A 19,982-nucleotide genomic window follows, 5' to 3' on the forward strand; every position below is an offset into this window, starting at 1 on the left:
TAAAAAATGGCATTACAAAGTAAGAGTTGGAAACTTAGCCGTTGAGAAGAACAATATATAATAAATATATTTAAAAATAATAATAATATTTATTTTAAATAATAATCATTTAAATAGTGTAAATAAAATTAAAATTGTATTTATGTAACGCAAAATAAGAATAAAGATGAATAAGTGGACATCGAAACCTACAAATAATTAGTGTTAATATTAAAATAAATGTGAGAGAAGGAAGATGTTAATATAATGTGTATGTGGTAAGTAAACCCCTCGCTTTTTGATTAGGTGATCGGTGTTATAACTTATAACACCCCACCAATGCAGATGGCCTAACTAGCTATTATAGACTATTTATTACGTTAGTTGTATGTAGAATATAACATATATATATATGGGTGTGTGTGTGTGTGTAATCTACGTAGAACTGTCGAAGTGGGTTGGGCCGGCTGGGTTGACCCGTCCCGTCCTACTATATAGACGGGTTGAGTTGACAAATATTCAACTTGTCTAAATGGCCGTGGGCCGTCCCGCACCTCCAAATGGTGGGTTGTGGTGGGATGCGGGTCAACCCGTCAAATATAACTAAAACTTTGCCGATCAGCCCGCCTTACACTGCCAAATAGACGGGTTGGGTTGATGATTTCACAAACCGCCTGGTGGATTTTGGTAGGTTGGGGTTAGCCCGCCTTCCCGAACTATTTTGACAGCTCTAAACCTACAGCTCTAAACCTACGGATAAGGAAACAAAATTTTTGAGGAAAGGAAAGACAATTTGTAATTCAAAAGTCAAAACCTACTATTGAGCTATCGATATATATTTATGGTCTTTTTATTCCATGCAAAAGTCAAAAATTAAATGGACACGTGTATGAAGTTAATCAAAAAGTTTTTTTTAATCTCAATTTATTAGTCACACTTGCCCCCTTGATGGATGAAATTATATTCCATAACTTAATTATTATACACTAATCTAATATGTTGTATACATTAAAAAAATAGATATATTATCTTGAAATAATAATAATAATAATGAGAGGGATGGTTGTTTTGCAATTGTTGCAATTATTCGAAATGGACATGGGAAGATAGTTGCGGCAAAAGCGTGTCCGATTCGCAACCCGAGCTCGGTTTTCAGAGGTGAATTATGGGTTATTATGCTTGGAATGGTGAAAGGGCTGGCATACCGGATCAAAATACCGAATTTTTGGCATACCGTACCGAAATATTTTCGATATACAAATATTTTTTCGGTATAACGAATTTTTTTCGATATTTATACGGTATCAATATGGATTTTTTTCCATACCAAAATTTCAAAATTTCTCTATCGGTATCGGTATGAATTTTTTTCATACCAATATTTTTAGTACGGTATACCGAAAACCCACCCAATGGATCTCAGCAAGTTGTGTGATTTGTCAAATGTTTGGGTTTACTCTGATTCATTGGAGGCAATTCATGCAGATTGCAGTGTTAGATGGTGATGGATGCTTAGGCCCATATGATAATCTTATCAAAGTAATACAAATGCTACTTTTGGATGGTTTCTTTCAAAAAATCCAGCATGTCAAGAGGATCGCAAATGCTGCTGCTCTCTAGATTGCAGATTTTGCTTTGTCATGTTCTCGTTCTTACACGTGGACTTTTTCATGCTTTTCGGAATGGATTTGTAATGTTGTTTTGAAAGATATATGAATTTGATATTTTAGTTCAAAAATAAATAAATAATAATACACTCGGTATTTAGATAATGTTTGATAGAGTTTTTAGGAAGCACTTTTCAGTTTTTCCTCCACAAAATTTCATAAAATTTCAAATTTTTAAAAAAGAAAATCAAAAAATACTTATTAAAAGTTTTTCCAAATAGTACCTTGATATTTTAGTTGCTTGAGCTGGTTTGAGACTCTTTCCATTTCACAATACTTTGTGGCCCAGGAGCTTACTTTTTGGCCCAATCTAATTTAGGCAAGCGTTGATTAACTTTCCCAAAATCCTTGAGCCAATGGAAATAGGACCTACACTCGAGCAATGGATAACTTTGAACAAAAAAATAAAAAGAAAAAGAGAGACCAAATTTAGAGTAGAAAGATTATAGCTTTAGCTAGGGAGAGCCCTATCCTATATCATGTTTTGCAAGTGCATGTATTTTGATTTATGTTCTAAGACACTATTTTGTTCCTCGTTGGTGTTGTGTGATATAGCACCGGATCCATTTCAATTTTCACATTTTGTTTGGTTGATAGACCGATGAATGATTTATTCAATGGAAACTCTTATCATATTTGATCATTTTATAGAACCAAAAATAAAATATAATAATTAGTCAGTGAATTCAACATAGGATAAACACATATAAATATGTCATTACTTAACAACCGGTACTAGAGATTCAAAAAAAATTAAAAGGCGCGCACCAAATAAATGTTTTTAGGCAAAAACTCCTATGAGACGGTCTTAAGGGTCATTTTTATGAGACGGGTCTCTTGTATGGGTTATCCATTAAAAAGTATTATAATTTATGCCAAAAGTATTACTTATTATTATAAATATGGGTATGGTTGACCCGTCTCACGGATGAGACCGTCTCACAGGAGTGTTACTAATGTTTTTAATATATTTAATGTATAAATCCAAAAAACTATCTTTAATATATAAACTGTAGTACTGCACGCAACATTCGTTTTTCTTAACAAAAAGAAAAAGAAGAAAAAAAAGGTAAAATTTAAAATATGTAGGTTTCGTTTGGACGCATATTGATAAAAGTTATTATAAAAAAGTTTTTTAAATTTTTTTTATAAAATGTTTTAAAATTTGTTTTAAGAATAAATATATGTGTTTGGACAACTATTCTATAAAAATATTTTAACATCTCAAAAGTAATGTTATTCATCTTTGTCTTTCATAGTCCAATTCTAAAAACATCTAAAAACACCTCTTAAGTGTTAATTTTTTAAAAAGTATACTTGGAGAACATTTATTTAAAAAACTAATTCAAAACCATTTTTCAAAAATTTTATTCAAACACATACTTTTAGTTTTTTAACTTATAAAACAATAAAAATATTTTTAAAGTACATGTCCAAACGAAACCGTAGAATATTGATAAACAAATAGTCACCTAAGCACAATAAGTACAACAGTTTTATAAAGGTGAGTTACATTTTTCTTAAATAAAAAACATAAAATAACACAAAATAATAAATAAAAAAAACATCAAAGAGCAAAAATAAAAAGAAAATAAAATAAAATAAAAATATAGGTCATATAAAATTACTAATTTATCTAATAATTAGGTTTTCAGGAATTAAGTTATGATATGACCGCTTCATATCAAGGCTAGTTAATTAAAAATAGTTATTAATTAATGAGATCTACTGTAATAAAATAGTAAGATTGTAAGATGATTGTATGATTTTATTTATTTATTTATATATATACTGTTGATTCTTGTATTTGTGCCATTCATCCATATAAATGAAGTTTTGGATTTGGGTAATATAAAACACCAAATGGAATTAGATATTAGGCTTGGGACTTGGGAACACCGCACCTCAACAACAACAAAAAAAAAACAAAATTTTTTTAAAATATTATTGTGAGATGATTTCACGAGTTAATTGAGGGAGACGAATATCATATTTGAGTTACCAATGAAAAAATATTAATTTTTATACCAAAAATATTATTTTTTATTGTAAATACGGATAGAATTGACTCGTCCGACAAAATATCACTCTTATTATTATTATTATTATTATTATTATTATTATTATTATTGCAAATCATACTTTTAACAACTCTTTCTAAGATGTCTTAATCCACAACTCTTTGTAGGCCGGTGTCTCAATCCATAAATGGTAGTATTCCATTAACAAGTAACTCTATTTTTGATTTTTTTTAATTATTATTACCATTGAATTAAAATCAGCCCATACAAGTCATTAGAAACGAGAAAAGAAATATCCCATTTCATGGAGCGAGCTATGTAAACTAGGCTAGGCATCAAAAGTTGATTTACCCCCATTGCATTTTGTATGTATATATATATATATATATATAAATATTAAACAAATAAAAGTTGTTGTTCTTTGTGTAAACGGCCCATGTGAGCGGATGGACCCATGAAAACTATAAAACGGAGTCCACGAAGACACGCTTTAATTTCTTAATCAAATTTACACCTAATTGTATCTTTCAATAACAATCATGCATTATTGCTTGCTCCGATCCTCTCTTTCCACAACATGAAGAGCCTAGCTTTTTGTTACGTACATTATTGGTCTCATCCCTTCACAATCCCATAAACACACAATTAAATATTTCTCTCCTTTTGGCTCCCTTCTAGATTCTCGATTCCAAATTCTGATTTCTTTTTATTATTATATTTTATTACTTTTGGGCATTTCATGTGTGTGTGTGTGTATTGATGGGTGTTGGGTGTATATGTATTTGCTTTTATATCTTATCAAAAATTCAAAATTGTGATAACTATTAATTTGATTTGACTTTGATCATGACTATTGGACTATTGGTAATCTTCCGTAGGATATTTAATTTTGTCCCACCAATATAAATCATCTATCTAGAATTGCATTAGAGGGCAGTAAAGATTATTAAATAATCAAATCAGTTCTTTCATTTCTTGGCTCTCATATATTTAGAAAACGTTTCCATCCCCACAAAAAAGTCATCATAGAGTTTACCAACTTCCCAACAACGGATAAATTAAATGGCATGAATAACACCAAATGTACATCCAATATCGTGTACGTACATCCAATAGAACACCAACTAATTTACGATATATATATATATATATATATATATATATAAAGGTAACCGATCGACGAAAGGGAATTTCATAACGCGATATCCAACCCATTGGTTCGTAAATGATTCTATAATATGTACTCAAAAAAAAAAAAAAAAAAACCCCACAACTTTAACAGAAGGAAGCCTAAAATGTGTTGTTTTCGGGGGGGGGGGGGGGACAATGACCCCGGATTATGAGTTGTATATTATACAAAGAAAGAATTGATGAATAGTGGATGGATGGTAATTATTAAGAACTAAAAGGTGCCCTTTGCGGGATTCCTTTTCTTCTTCTTGATCTTGAAGGAGGTGGGGGAGGTGTGGGCGGCGGGTATATGTCTTGTTGCGAGGCGGCATCACGCGATTCTTCCTCTTCCTCCTCCTCTTTTGATGATGAAACCAATCTTCTTTCTGTTACTACTTCCACATTCTTCCCTTCTAGGGTAAAGCTCCCTTCCTCAATATTCCTCATTCCTACAAACTGAATCAAATTTTTTCTTCAAACATATAATAAATACAAATAAAATAAAACTCGAGACAAATATCGAATGGTATAGAGAAATGTAACTCACACGAATCAATCAATTTCTTAGAGAGTGACAACCATATGGAAATTTTCAAATGGTGGGATTACAAATTGGTCACGAGTATTAATTATACCGACTGTGATGGAGTTTATGAACGTGGGTCATAATGTGTGAAAGAGAACATGTACATACATACATTATATGATTGATTAATTGTTCATCACAAACCAGTACTACTCATTCATTCATTCCAATAGTCGAAAAAGACGAGATATATAGGTGTGCTGATATTTATTTACCTTGCATCCCAATGAGCAGAAACGAAAAGGATCCAAAAGACTCCTCCCACATGTTTCACAGACGTGGGAACTCGTCTTCCCAACTTTGGGCTGAGGCCTCTGGTTCAGAAACAAAACCCTCGCGCTGTTTATTACATAAGTCTGCACTCCATTTATGTCCAAAACCTTCTGAATCTCCGAAACTCTCACCACATCGTGGTACGATGATCTCCTTATCTGCACCATTGATTTATGAATACCGTACGTAACGCCAACGAAAATAATATAATATTAGCGTTTTCTTGCTACCAAGAAAATGGGATGCGCCTGAATTACCTGAATGACTCGATGGTCTGTGTGTTTGGATGAGCGGCAATAGGGACAGAAAGAATCGTCGACGCTGCAGTCTAAGCAGAACATATTGCATTCACTTCTGGCGGCGGCGCCGTGGCCGTGGCAGGCGGTGAAGAATGCGGTGGCCAGGAGTTTCTCTAGCCACGGAGGAACGTCCGGCGGCGGCATTGTTGCGTCCTGTACGTCGACACAGACCAAGAAAACACCATCACTGGATCAATCAAAAACAATGCGAGGGAATAAATAAATATCAAAGAAATCAATAATGCCGATGATTCTGCGTACGAATATTACCATTGTCGAATTCGGGTTGAAAATTGAAAGAAAAATTGACGAAAGTTTTAGAGAGAGAGAGAGGCCTAACCTAAACAGCCAGCAACTTAACATTCAACAAGAAACAAAAGAAGACGTAACTTAAGCTTGGGGGAGGGGGTGAAAAGGTATTATTTTATTATTTATTTAATAAATATTTGGCTAAGCAACGGTGGGGATCGAAAGGGTTCGCTCGAGATTTTCACCGGCCGTTGGATGAGTTGGCGCTTAACCTACATGCTTATTTGGGTCGGGCCGCCGGCCCATATTGGATTATTATTAAGCGAAAATAGAGATATGAATCTAATCTATCTAAATCTAAAAATTTAAAGTACACTAATTTGAATTTCTCTGGACACTTTAGTTAGGTTTGATGGACCCACATTTTGGGTGCTTCCTGACGTGGAATGACATCAATGGCTACGGATGATGGGATGGGTTTTTTTAAATTAGCTTTTCATGACGTATGTGGCAAATGGGGAGTAACTTTTTGTGGTCCAAAATAGCCTCGTATTTATTGATTTATTGATTTTTATAATTTTTATTTTTTGGAAAGAATCTCCAATATTTATATTAATTTTAAGTTTGGTGGGGGCATTGGCGGTTCTCTGATTGTCATGTCGGAAGGAAGATCCTATACAACTATTTGTTCATTAAAATAAGTTGTCTCTTGCCACTTTATTCTTCCTTTCTATATTATAGTCTTTAATTTAATTGCACAAAATGTCTCATTAAGGATAATGTATAGTTGCTAAGGAGATGTCTAAGTTGGTGTAGTAGATGAACTCTTGGCTAGAAGTCAGGAGTTCGATTCCCCCTACCAACATCTTCTTGGGGTTTATCCAATGCACACCAAAGATAGCGGCGGCGGGTTTCCACTTCACAAAAAAAAAAGGATAATGTATAATTGCCCAACCATTATTTTTGTAATCTCGATCCCTTGTGTTTCTGAACAACGTTTACAAAATATATCTCCTACTCTATGCAATGCGAGTGACATGTGTGGTGGTATTTTCAAGCGTGTGCAATTGTTTTTTTCTTCCGTGCTCTCTCGATAGGAAAAAAAACATAACACAAATCTATCATGTTGAGTCTCTTGATTGTGTTTGAATTGAAAGATTTTGAATATAATTCATATATTTCAATTAACAAGGTTACATATTTGCTTTGAAACTGAGCAAAATATATATATGGCAAAAAGATTTCAAACCTTCGTTTTATTTGCTTAATGCTTAATAGATAAATGGATTTTATATCTAGAATTAATCAACTCAAATCATTCAATCCAAATGTGATCTTAAAATTTATTCGTTTATGTAACAAACTAATCTCACATGTAATGTATTCCGAGTTACCTATTTCTTCTGTCAATTTCATATTGTCCATAAGGTATTTTAGATTAATTATATTCCCTTATTATCTCATTCATTCATTTATTTTAAAATTAAAATAAATATATATTATTTAAAAATGTTTTTAAAATATAGTAATCGTACATAATACATGCATCTGTCGGTTAATTATCTTATACATATATAATTCATGCATTAAGAAAGCAAAACGAAATAGAAATGAATTAATATATAAATTTCCGTGATCGAAATAGATCGATTGATGCATAAGGAAATTAAGATTAAATGACGTGTCAAAGTTAAAACAAATGATCTGCAGTTGAATTACTAAATTTTTTTTTTTTGGGGGGGAAATAGTTGAATTACTAAGTAAAGAGGAAGAAACGGGGGAATATAATTCAATAAATCAAGAAATATTTGTAAGGGGGCAAAGAATACTTCAATGTAATTACCACCGTCGCTAAGTTTGGTACAAAGTAGCGTAATATACATGTCTACAAATGTATAATACATACGATGACTCATAACTCATAAGGCATGTGAATTAAATATCAAATGTATGACGAAATCTCGGGTTTAAAAGTTAATTGAAACAAAATTTACAGCTAAAAAATAATAACGATAATAATAAAAAGAAGAATAATAAATAAAATGCCGACATAACAAAACCGGAAAAATTAGCATTTTGGTCCTGTATGTTGGCTTCTTTTTGGTTTTGGTCCTGTATGTTGGCTTGTTTTGAAAAAGATCATGTAACTCGATTTTTTTTTTGGATTTAGTCCTATATGTTGGCTTATTTTGGTTTTGGTCCTGTAAGTTGGTTTGTTTGTTGGTTTTTGTCCTGTATGTTATCATGTTTTGGAATTTAGAAGTTGACCTCTAATTATTTTTATAATAAATATTTTTTATTCTTTCATGTTTTATCTGCTTATTGGTTTAAGATAATTACAACTAACTAATAAAAAAATATTTTTTTACGCTTAAACTTTTTTTAATCTAAATAATTTAATAAAATCTAAAATATGTTAATTTTGAAACGATTCTAACTCTATAATTAATAAATAAATATGCGGAAATTTTTTTTTTTTTTATATATATACTTACTAAATAAAATATGCACATATATGCCCATACATATATGCACAGAATAAAAAGATAAATAAATAAATAACTTAAATAAAAAATTGCATTCTTTAAATAAAATAAATATCTGAGTCAAACATTTAATTAAAAATACTGCATAAATAAAATGATTAAAGTTTGCATGCACTGACAATATTCAATAAAATATTCAAAACTCACAACCACTGAAAAATAATATAAAATGTGTAACGTGCTGACATAATCAAAACATGCAACGTGACTCAGACATCTATCACGGTCACGGGGTCACTGCATGTCCACTCATAGGTCCTCGCCGCCGGTAGGAACTACATCCTCCTCTACGAACTCACCTGCACCATACCAGTGTAGTGAGCCTAGAGGCCCAACATGCTAACATAACAAGAGTTTGAAAATAATTTAAAACAATTAAATACTAATACATAACATATACATGAATGAGCATGCTTAAAAATATCATAACATATCATAACTTAAATTAAATTAAATATCATAGACATACATAATACATAACATTGTTGAGCAAAGTAATTTTCTAACATCGCATGATTGTATCCGTAGTGTAACCTTAAATCATACATTAAATACTGATCAGCGTGGAAACCAACGTACGTGGCGGTGACGAATCACCTCTTAAATTGGCAGTAAACTGCCCTTCAATAGCACATATGGGGACGAATCCCCCTCAAATCTCAAATTGTCACACTACTTCAACTTCCAACATAAAATATTTTATTTTGCTCAACTTTAAACATTAAATCGTACATAAAATTATTTCATGAATGCATGCAATTAAATAAAATGTGTGTCCTTCATATATATTTAATTTAATTTCATACTAACATATAAATATTAAAATAACTTAAATGCATAAAAATAATTAAATATATATTCAGGACACATGCAAATTTTTCATGGATTGTACTGGACTGCTGGCCCTAACACTGAAGCCCAATTACTTAAATTTGGCTCATAACACTGAGACTGACACATTAACATACTTAAGCCCAATAAAATTATTCTAAGCCCAATTAAATAATCAAAGCACATTAACAACCTATTCTGGCCCAATGGGCCCAAAAGCCCAAAGACTGGCCTAATAACTTTCATGGGCCCTAAAGCCCATAAAAATTAGTGGGCTTTCTTAATTAAAATAATTAAGCCCAAATAATTAAATTCAACCCAAAATAATTAAATGGAGCCCAATTAAATTTTGAGATTTAATAAGGCCCATTAAACCTTTAATTAAACTAAAAACTTAAAAATAAAAATACCCGAGCCCAACTAACTTAACCCGGACCCGGACCCAACTAACTTAACCCACTAACTTCCAGACCCGACCCAGACCAACCCTGAAACCCTAAACCTGATCAGCCCTTCCCTCAACTCCTCTCGGCCGCGAGCAGCAGCCCTTCTAGGGCTGCTGCCGCCTTGCTCCGGCCGCCCCTGGCCGGAGCCCCGCCGCCCAGACATAGCCCACGTCTGGGTGGTTCGAACCTGGCCCCTGAACCTAACCCATGCAGCCCAGCCCCTAGCCGAACCAAGCCCCTCCCGAGAACCCTAATCTGCGCACCATGGAGGGCAGTCCGACCTTTGTGGCTTTCCTGGGCTCGTTTGGCTCGAACCACTCGAGCCATTCGAGTCCAGGCCACACCCACACACTCTCTGGACGCTCGACCAGCAGCCAAATGCAACCACGGAAGACAAACGTGAGTATGATAATTCAAAACACAAGGGCCATGCATCTTCAACAATAAAATTCGAACTCTTTCTGAAAAAAAACAACAAAATTCGATGCATACACAATCCACACAACATAATATATGATAGGTACGAAAAAATGGAAGAAGATCATGCCTTGCACCGAAGAAATCGATTGAGCAACGTACGTAGAACGTTTCCGGGACGACGGGACGACGAACACTCGAAGTTTCGAAGAAACTCGGCTATGAAACCTCCTTGGAGATGTCTGGCCGAAGAAGATGATGAAGATGGTGGGGTGAGGTGGCTGAGTGAAGGGAATCGGTTGTGGGGTTTGGGTAGATTAGGTTTGGTTTTTGTTTTAAATTAAAATATAGGTTAATTAAATATAGAAAAAAAAAGTTTTAAATATAAAAATATACAACTTAATCTTTCAAATAAAAGTTAAAATCTGATAACTCAATTTAAAAATATAAAAATCCCGAAATTACAAATTAAGGGAATTTTAAAAATAATTAAAAGTCATTAAAATGGCTAAATTTGGATAAAAATGGACTTCTAAAATTATATAAAATTAAATACTAAAAATTTTGAGGTAATAAATCTCAAAATAATATTTTTTGGGCTCTAAAAAAGCTCATGAAATAAATTGGCTAGAAAGTTGTCATCTCGTCCGTCCACGGTCCCGTCTACGCGATCAAAACAATTAAAATACTAAAAATCTTAAAATCACTAATTATGGGTTAAATGCTTAAAAAATAAATTAAATCATGCACAAATAATTCACATAATTATTTAACTCATAAATCACAAATTTAAATAATTAAATATCCTAATTATGCATGCGGATTTACGTATTTAAATACCGGGTGTTACAAATTTAATGTATTAAATGTAACATAATTTTGTTCTTTTAAAAAGTAACAAACAAACATTCATTTATATCGTTCTCAACTGTAACTTTGATTTTTTTATTTATTTGGCACTAAGTGTCGCCCACTTAGCACCTATTAATGATCATATGGCATAAATAAGGTTCAACCTAAATTAACAAAATTAGCTAAAAAACTAAATTCTAAATTTAAAAGCATAAACGGTGAAGTTGGAAATTCAACATCTAAATTCTAAATTTAATTTATTATTTTAAAATAAAAAATATAGACGCTTATTCTAACTTAATCGAGCTTAATTTGGTCAAAACCGTATCTTTTCCATGACCAAAATAAAAAAAACAAGTCAACTAATAGGATTAAATCCAAAAATAATCCAAATTACTGTACTTTTTTCCAAAACATGACTTTGTATAGGACCAAAACCAAAAAGTAAGCCAACTTATAGGACGAAAACCAAAACAATCAACATGTAGGACTAAATAAAAAAAAAACAGAGTTCTAGGATCTTTTCCAAAACAAGCCAATATACAGGACTAAAACCAAAAATAAGCCAACATACAGGACCAAAATGCTAATTTTCCCTAACAAAACCACACGGTCCAATGAAATCAGAAGTTTTACGTTGCGTTTGAATTGGGGGCCTGATTTAGTATTTAATTATTAAACATTCAGGATTAATTAATGTAAACAGCAAAAACAAGTTAAAAATTTACGTTTTTAGCCTATAAAAAATTCGGCATTACTTATTCGTAAATAGGACAAACCAAAAACATATACAACATAACTACATAATATACTCGAAAATAGAGTCACATCACCAATTTACAAACCTATAGCCGCACTGGCCAGCACTAAATGCATGCTGAGCCGGAAAGGCTCGGTCACACAAACAACAATCCAAAACAACGTAAAAATTATTCAAACAGATACACAGGCATGTCCCCGGAAAATATAAAACTCGCTAATGTGATATATACATATATCTGGGAACTCGACTACACACTCGACTCATTGGGTACCACTAGATGACGCTCCACCAGATGCATCAAATCCTCCTGGATAACCTGCTATGGAATCACAAACAACCACAACATAAAAGAAAACAGGGGTCGGACCCCAATACGATAAACTAGTAAAATTACGACAAATATAACTGACATGAATAAAATAAAGTACAATGCAATGAAATGCAGTGCAATGCGTGACATGTATCAATGAAATAAGGAATACCAAATGGAGTCTAAATAATCGTATCACAATAATTTCAGTGGCCACCCGTGCCAGGAACGCAGCAGACCTCGAATCATCACTGTTAATCCACACACGTAGTTTTAGGTTGCGTTTGAATTGAAAGATTTCAAATCGATGGATTTCGATTGTAGTTCATGGTTAAAAATGAAACAATATATCAAATCATAAATCCGCACGCTACTTATTTATACATTAGTTAATTATAAAGTAAAATTCATTTCAAATGATACATAGGTGAATTTGAAATTCATCATAATTAACATGAAATAATAAATAAATATGAAATCAGAAGTTTTAGGTTTGTATTTACAATTTCTTTGATTTTATATCTACGTTTTATGAATTATTTGAATTAAACATATTTCTTTTCCAAACATTTCTTTGCGATCTTTCTCATTGGATGATTTTATTAGTCATTATTAATTATCAGATAATAAAATTGAGAAAGGATTCGAGATATTGAATTAATCTCCACGACCATTAATCTATAGATATTTCGTCGATGGCAAAAAATTCTATGAGACGGTCTCAAGGGTCATATTTATGAGACGGATCTTTTATATGGGTTATCCATTAAAAAATATTACAATTTATGTCAAAAGTATTACTTATTATTATAAATATGGATAGAATTAACCCGTCTTACGAATGAGACCGTCACACAAGAGTGTTACTCACACCTTAATTAATGTCCATTCATATTCTATATTTTGAGGATTGCGAGGCCAATTTTATATGAAAACTTTTTCGATATTAAAGACAAAAAAATAAAAAACAAAAAAAGTTGAAGCGGTGAATATCCCAACAAATCGACTGTATGTCGGTCATACATATATACATTAACTTTACCTCCAATTATATTTTAATTGTAACAAAAGAACATTATTACCTATCGACGAAGAATAACACTCTTGTGAGACGGTCTCATCTGTGAGACGGGTCAATCCTACATATTTATAATAATAAGTAATATTTTTGGCATAAATTGTAATACTTTTTAATGGATTACCCATACAAGAGACTCGTCTCATAAAAAGGACCCTTGAGACCGTCACATAGGAGTTTTTGCCTATGTTTATATGAACATGAGTAACTCTTACATAAAGTATATACCAATAGTATATTTATTTAATTTAGATGGAATATGTATTTTGTGAGATGATTTCTCAAAATTTTATTTATGAGACGGATCAACTCGATCGATCTATACATTGTAAAATAATATTTTGAAATAAATAATAATATTTTTCACAAGTCAAGTCGAATCAGATATTTATCTCATAAAATCGATCCGCGAGACTGTACGCTACGATAAATATCATAGTACAACTTTAGTTTGGTGTTTGGATTCGGGTATAGGATACCCGAACTGACCCGATCGTTGACTACTCACCGAGTTTCTTTTATTAAACATGAAAAATAATTTCTATCAATTTCCAAATTAAAAAAATATTCTTGATATATATAACAATTGAATTCAATTTAAATATAAATAAATTATGTGCATATGTATTTTCTAATTAAATAATTAAGCAATAGCCCACTCATAAGGTAAAGAATCCAATCTAATAAAAAAATGGAGAAATGTCGAGTATGCTACCATATTTTAAAAGTTTCCATATTTTGCATGAAAACCTCAACATTACTCAAATCCAATCAACTCCTCCCCATCATTCTTTCCTCTTCACATACTCTATTCCAAACTTCAAATTCTTACTTTCATTTCGCATAAGCAGAGAAAATCAAACGTTCAAAAGCCCACGAAAAGTAGATGAAAAATTAATCCCCAATACATCTTATGATCTTATCCAAAAAGTATAGTTATAAGGAATTAATCGACGAAGCAAAGAATTCAAGAAGACACTCATGAACGGAATTCCAAAAGATTTCTTCTAGGGTTGGAGTCATAGGAGATGCTTTCTTTAGCTTCACCGTCTTCTTTAAAGCTTTTATGGGCTCTGATACCGCTTCTTACGGCGGCCGCGGTGGTGGTCGTATTCGTCGGTCCTAAAGCGTCGGATTTCACTTTAAATTCTCATTTCTTGGGTAATTATTCGAGTTCAAGATTTGAAAATCGTGATGTTGTCGTCGAAAGTTTGGAAGAATCACGCCCCGATCATAGTTTCAACCGAACTCAAGTAAGATTTCTAGCCACTTGATTGGTTTTCTGTAATTGTTGTATTAATATTCAATTATGTTTCGAAAGATTATGCATGGTTGAGAGGGGATTAATCAAAGTGATATTATTTCAAACCATGCTCTCGATCGATATATGCCCCAAGAATCGGGTTATACAAATCATATCTGTCAATTATACAGCCTCGTGATCTTCTGAATTTGAGTATAATCTCCTAACAAGAATATATACAGCTCAGGTCCATATGTTTCCACAAATTTTTGGTCTTAAAATATAGGGAATATTTAACCAATTAGACTTATGGAGTAAGCAAGACAAGTCATATTAATTCTCCTTGTGGAAAATATTTCAAAGCAGCTAGAATTGGAAAATTAATCTCTTGAGTTGGACTATAGTTTAAGATCATTTCATTTTTATATTCAATTAGAAATTTTAAATCGAATTCATTAGGATTAATTTTTTATTTTTGTACGTTTTTTTTAATTCTAAATTGCCCGGTTTTTCTCATGGGAATATTCAATAAAACGACTTTTGTTTGACCATGAATTTTTAATTTAACCTCTCAGTTTGTATCATTGTTTGGTATTTGTTTTTTGGAAAATCATTAGCTTGTTTATTTTTTTTAGTTTTGGTCCATTAACTTTTCAAATTTTGATTTTGACACATTGACTTTTAGTTTTCTGCAATTTTGGTTAAATTGGTGACGTGAACCGAGAAAAATGCTGACGTGACATTGAAAAATGATGATGTTGTATCGAAAAATGCTGACATGTAAAACCGTCACGTCAGCGATTGAACCAATATAACCAAAAATTAAAAGCTAGGCTACAAAAACAAAACTTTAAAAAGTTAATCCATGGACCAAAACAAAATAAAAAGACAAATTAATGGGAAAAAAAATCATTTTCCCTTGGTTTTCAAACATATTTGAAGTTCATTTTGCCAAAAAATAAAATAAATGGGAGGTAACTTTTTTCTTTAATTATCCTCTGAACGTGACCTCATGATATGCCATTTTGATGTGTATTCTATATCCGAGGGTATATATGGTTTAATCAAATATAGAAGTTGTATAAATTCTTAGTCTAATTGTTCTCCAACCAAAACTTTCTGCCCATTCAAGATTAATAAGTTTTAATATTAATATTGCAAAGGATAATATGCTAATTAGTTAATTGAAAATGAAGGAAGTTAAAAAACACATAAACTTGGCAATGGTGTCTCATCTTTTGATAGTTTGACAGGTGAAAAATGGAGAAGGGCATCAAATTAATGTTACAAAGGCTCCAATCTCTCAAAGGAAGTATAGTGATTTGAAGCTATTAGAAGCCGATTTAATTCAAGCTCGAGCTGCGATCAAGAAAGCCAAGGACCGGAACCAAACCGAAGACGATCCGGATTATGTTCCCAATGGACCCATGTATTGGAATCCCCAAGTGTTTCATAGGTATATATATATATATATATTTGTACATGGACTAATTAAAATTTATGAAATTTTTATTCATATTGTTTAGATTTAGAAAATGGAATTATAAAAACTTGCATGCAGGAGTTACATGGAAATGGAGAAGAGATTCAAGATTTTTGTATACGAAGAAGGGGAGCCCCCGGTGTTTCACTTTGGCCCCTGCAAGCATACATACGCGATCGAGGGGATTTTCATACAGAACATGGAAGTGAGCCATTTTCGGACATTCGACCCAAGCAAAGCTCACATGTTCTTCCTTCCATTCAGCGTGACCATGATAACTCAGCTGATTTACGTGCCCGAATCCCATGAATGGACTCTGATGAAGAACACCGCGTCCGATTACGTAAATGTTATAGCTCAGAAGCATCCTTATTGGAATCGAAGCCTTGGTGCTGATCATTTCATGCTTGCTTGCCATGATTGGGTACGTGAGAAAATTAAACTAGCAAAAAACATTTTTTTTTTTTGGGTGAAATGAAATGCTTGAGTTGCATGTTTATCTTGTAAAACGAATATATATATGATGATATTGATTTAGGGACCAGAGATTTCTTCTGCAATCCCAAACCTGTACAAGAACGCCATCCGAGCGTTGTGCAATGCCAACACTTCAGAAGATTTCAACCCATCTCGAGACGTATCTATCCCGGAAATCCTCCTCCCCGGAGGGACCACGCGCGGCCTCATCGGCGGCCCTCCGCCCTCGCAACGACCGATACTAGTCTTCTACGCTGGCGGCGTCCACGGTCCGATCCGCCCTATCCTCCTCCAACACTGGGAAAACAGGACGGACCCGGATGTTCAAATCTACAAATACCTGCCCAAAAACGTCTCCTACTATGGCATGATGAGAAAAAGCCGATACTGCATCTGCCCCAGCGGCTACGAAGTCGCGAGCCCGAGAATGGTGGAGGGGCTCTATCTGGGGTGTGTTCCTGTGCTGATAAAAGACAGTTATGTCATCCCTTTCAGCGATGTTTTGAATTGGGAGACGTTCGCGGTGATTGTTCCGGTGAAGGATATTCCGAATTTGAAGGAGATTTTGATGAGTATTTCGTCGAGGAAGTATGTGGAGATGCAAAGAAGGGGGATACAGATGAGGAGGCATTTTGAGGTTAATTCACCTCCCAAACGTTACGATGTTTTTCATATGATATTGCATTCGATTTGGCTTCGTAGACTCAATGTTAGGTTTCATGATGATATTGAACAAGGTACGTAGTTGATGTGTAGTTCTAGTCCTTTAGAGGGTTTTGGTTTGTTTTAGTTTACCAATTGAATGCTTAGATTTGTACTTGAATATTGAAGATATATGTATGTTCTATAGAATCATATATATTATGCGACAAAATTAACACAAATTATTGTAACAAATGCAATTATTTGATTATAGTAAACCTCTAAATGCCACGATCCATATACTAGCTAATTAGTGAATCATACCAACCAAAACTATGATCGCTTGTTTTTTTCATTTTCATGCATGAAAATATAAGTTATAACATGCAGTATGTATATATATATACTTTAAAAATACTCCCAAAAAAATTTAGAGATCATGAAACTTGAACTTGAACTTGAACGAGAAGATTTGAATCCGCAAACAATTCATCCCTCTTGAAAGTACGTACCTTGTATAGTTAGGGCCTAGCTAGGATTAGGATTATCATCACTACATCTTTAGTTTAAGGGAAAAATATAAACAAACGTAACAAACAAAAGGAAATAGCAAGCCATGGATCGATTAGGTTATTTGGTTTTAAGGCATACTAGCCCAATACGGAGGCATCATCACAGCTTGATTGTAGTCCTCCATGTTCAACAACGAGTTGCAATCCGCAATTTGATTAACTCCACCGGGGTTAACGGAGCCCGGGATCGACGTGCTCTCGACTGTTTCTTCACCTGAAACCTCTGTATAGCCTGTTGAGACTTGCTTCTTGGCCACTTGCTGCTTCAGTACTATAGCCCTTAATGCCAAAACCTAGAGTTGATTTGTGAATAGAAAAAAAGGAAGGAATAAAAAAAAAAATTATTTGTGAGCCCAAAGCTTTGTGTTTTGTATCAAAAATTATAAACCATGCAAGCTCTAATTCAGGTCTTTGTTTGTCGAAACTGAGATTTATAACCAAGATTACTTTTTTAATTACGTTTTCATTTATTTTAAAAGAATTGGCATAGCACAGCATAAAATGTCGAAGTTTTTTCAAATAGAACATATACAAGTAGGGGTCCAATAACACGTGTAAAGCTCTGAAATCTGAAAATATTATATTTTTTTTAAAAAAAAAAAAACAAGTCATAAATACATGAGAGACATATATAAATTCATGGTTGATGGCAGAGGACACACTTCTAACAACTTTTTTTTTTTTTTTTTTTTTGTATGTGTTACGAGCTGGACTTGAATTAAAAACAAGCATAAATGATGCATGTCCTAGCTCTCATAAAAGTATGGAGAAGCATATGAACCCAGTAGGTACTCCATTAAATAACTTATATTATGTGACATTACGATTTAGTAAATTATATGTGGAGAGAGGAATCCGGGGGTTAAGCAATCTATTTAACAAATTAAGTTATATATGATCGATATTCTTAAGTAGAGAGAAATGGAAATGGAAATGGAAATTAGTATATACACAAATTATTTGGAAAAATTAATGATGTATTTGAGTAAGTATAGTATATACCTCTTGTTGAAGTTTGAGTTTTTCCCTGGAAACATTATCAAACTCCTGCTTAAGGGCATCGTACAAGCGCTCGAGCTGCTTGGCCTTCCATCGAGCCCGGCGATTCTGGAACCACACAGCAATCTGTCGGGGCTGCATCCCCAGTTCTCTAGCCAGCTTCATTTTCCTGTCGGGGTCCAGCTTTATCTCGTCCTGGAAACTGTTCTCCAGTGATTCCAGTTGCTCGTTGCTCAATCGTTTCTTCTTCGGATCCTGCTGCACCCCCCCGTAACTCATGCTCATGTTTTTCTCCTGCAGCAAACTCGCCGCTACCTGCTGCTTCATTTCCAAACCTCCTGGAATATATATATATATAATAATTATGTACAAAATTCATATATAGCAACAAAAAATTCCAAGAAAACAGTTTTCAAATTTTTAATACTTTTAAGATCTGAGGCTGCTGCTTAATTGAACAGTACTCCATGCAATTACAACACAAGAAAAATAACTTGGAAATTATATATATATATATACCTGAAAATTGGTCATAATTGTAGTTGTGGAGAAAACCGAAAGAATTCTCAGGTTGAATATGAGAAACAAAGGGAACCCTCATATTACCATTCCAATCCATACTTGATATTATTATTCAAAACACAATCACACCTCGTATACCCCTTTCGAACAGACAAATATATATTATATATTGTATAGTATATATAAGAGAGAGATAGAGAGATATATTTGTGTATCTGTGAGTTGTTAGAACCAAGAGTTACAAGAATATTGCCCGCAAGAGAAAGAGAAAAAAAGGGGGTTGGCTTTTTTGTAAGCCGAGATCTATGCATGCCTCTTACTTTTCAAGCAACTAATAAATACTATACCACCACCACCACAACAGTACTACCTACTGCTTCATAATCATTCTTTTTTCTTATATATATATATATATTTTTTTTATTATTATTATTTATGCACACTTCCTATTAAATATTTTTCACATACATGACATATATACATGTTACGATACTGTCACATATATGATTTCTGGGATGTTTATGTTAGCAAAATAATAAAACATATTTAATGTATAT

At 33.1% G+C, this 19,982-nt stretch overlaps 3 protein-coding genes across 3 annotated transcripts; 1 reads left to right on the forward strand and 2 right to left on the reverse strand.

Annotated features, from left to right (window-relative positions):
* Nucleotides 1-4,899: 4,899 nt before the first annotated feature.
* LOC140885017 (protein RGF1 INDUCIBLE TRANSCRIPTION FACTOR 1-like) lies at nucleotides 4,900-6,335 on the reverse strand. The gene is made up of 4 exons (XM_073291931.1): nucleotides 6,266-6,335; nucleotides 5,954-6,148; nucleotides 5,639-5,854; nucleotides 4,900-5,293 (listed from the first exon to the last, which is right to left on the reverse strand). The coding sequence occupies exons 1-4, from the start codon at nucleotides 6,266-6,268 to the stop codon at nucleotides 5,063-5,065; spliced, it is 645 nt and encodes a 214-aa protein (XP_073148032.1). The 5' UTR covers nucleotides 6,269-6,335; the 3' UTR covers nucleotides 4,900-5,062.
* Nucleotides 6,336-14,479: 8,144 nt separating this feature from the next.
* LOC140884524 (probable glycosyltransferase At5g03795) lies at nucleotides 14,480-17,465 on the forward strand. The gene is made up of 4 exons (XM_073291299.1): nucleotides 14,480-14,740; nucleotides 15,984-16,186; nucleotides 16,292-16,637; nucleotides 16,752-17,465. The coding sequence occupies exons 1-4, from the start codon at nucleotides 14,516-14,518 to the stop codon at nucleotides 17,433-17,435; spliced, it is 1,458 nt and encodes a 485-aa protein (XP_073147400.1). The 5' UTR covers nucleotides 14,480-14,515; the 3' UTR covers nucleotides 17,436-17,465.
* Nucleotides 17,466-17,835: 370 nt separating this feature from the next.
* Nucleotides 17,836-19,709, reverse strand: LOC140884731 (putative homeobox-leucine zipper protein ATHB-51). Its single transcript, XM_073291578.1, has 3 exons — nucleotides 19,423-19,709; nucleotides 18,907-19,241; nucleotides 17,836-18,197 (listed from the first exon to the last, which is right to left on the reverse strand). Exons 1-3 carry the CDS (start codon nucleotides 19,520-19,522, stop codon nucleotides 17,973-17,975), a joined length of 660 nt encoding a protein of 219 aa, XP_073147679.1. The 5' UTR covers nucleotides 19,523-19,709; the 3' UTR covers nucleotides 17,836-17,972.
* Nucleotides 19,710-19,982: the final 273 nt, after the last annotated feature.

The sequence above is a fragment of the Henckelia pumila genome, chromosome 2 (genome assembly GCF_033568475.1).
Source record: "Henckelia pumila isolate YLH828 chromosome 2, ASM3356847v2, whole genome shotgun sequence".
Lineage (NCBI taxonomy): Eukaryota > Viridiplantae > Streptophyta > Magnoliopsida > Lamiales > Gesneriaceae > Henckelia > Henckelia pumila.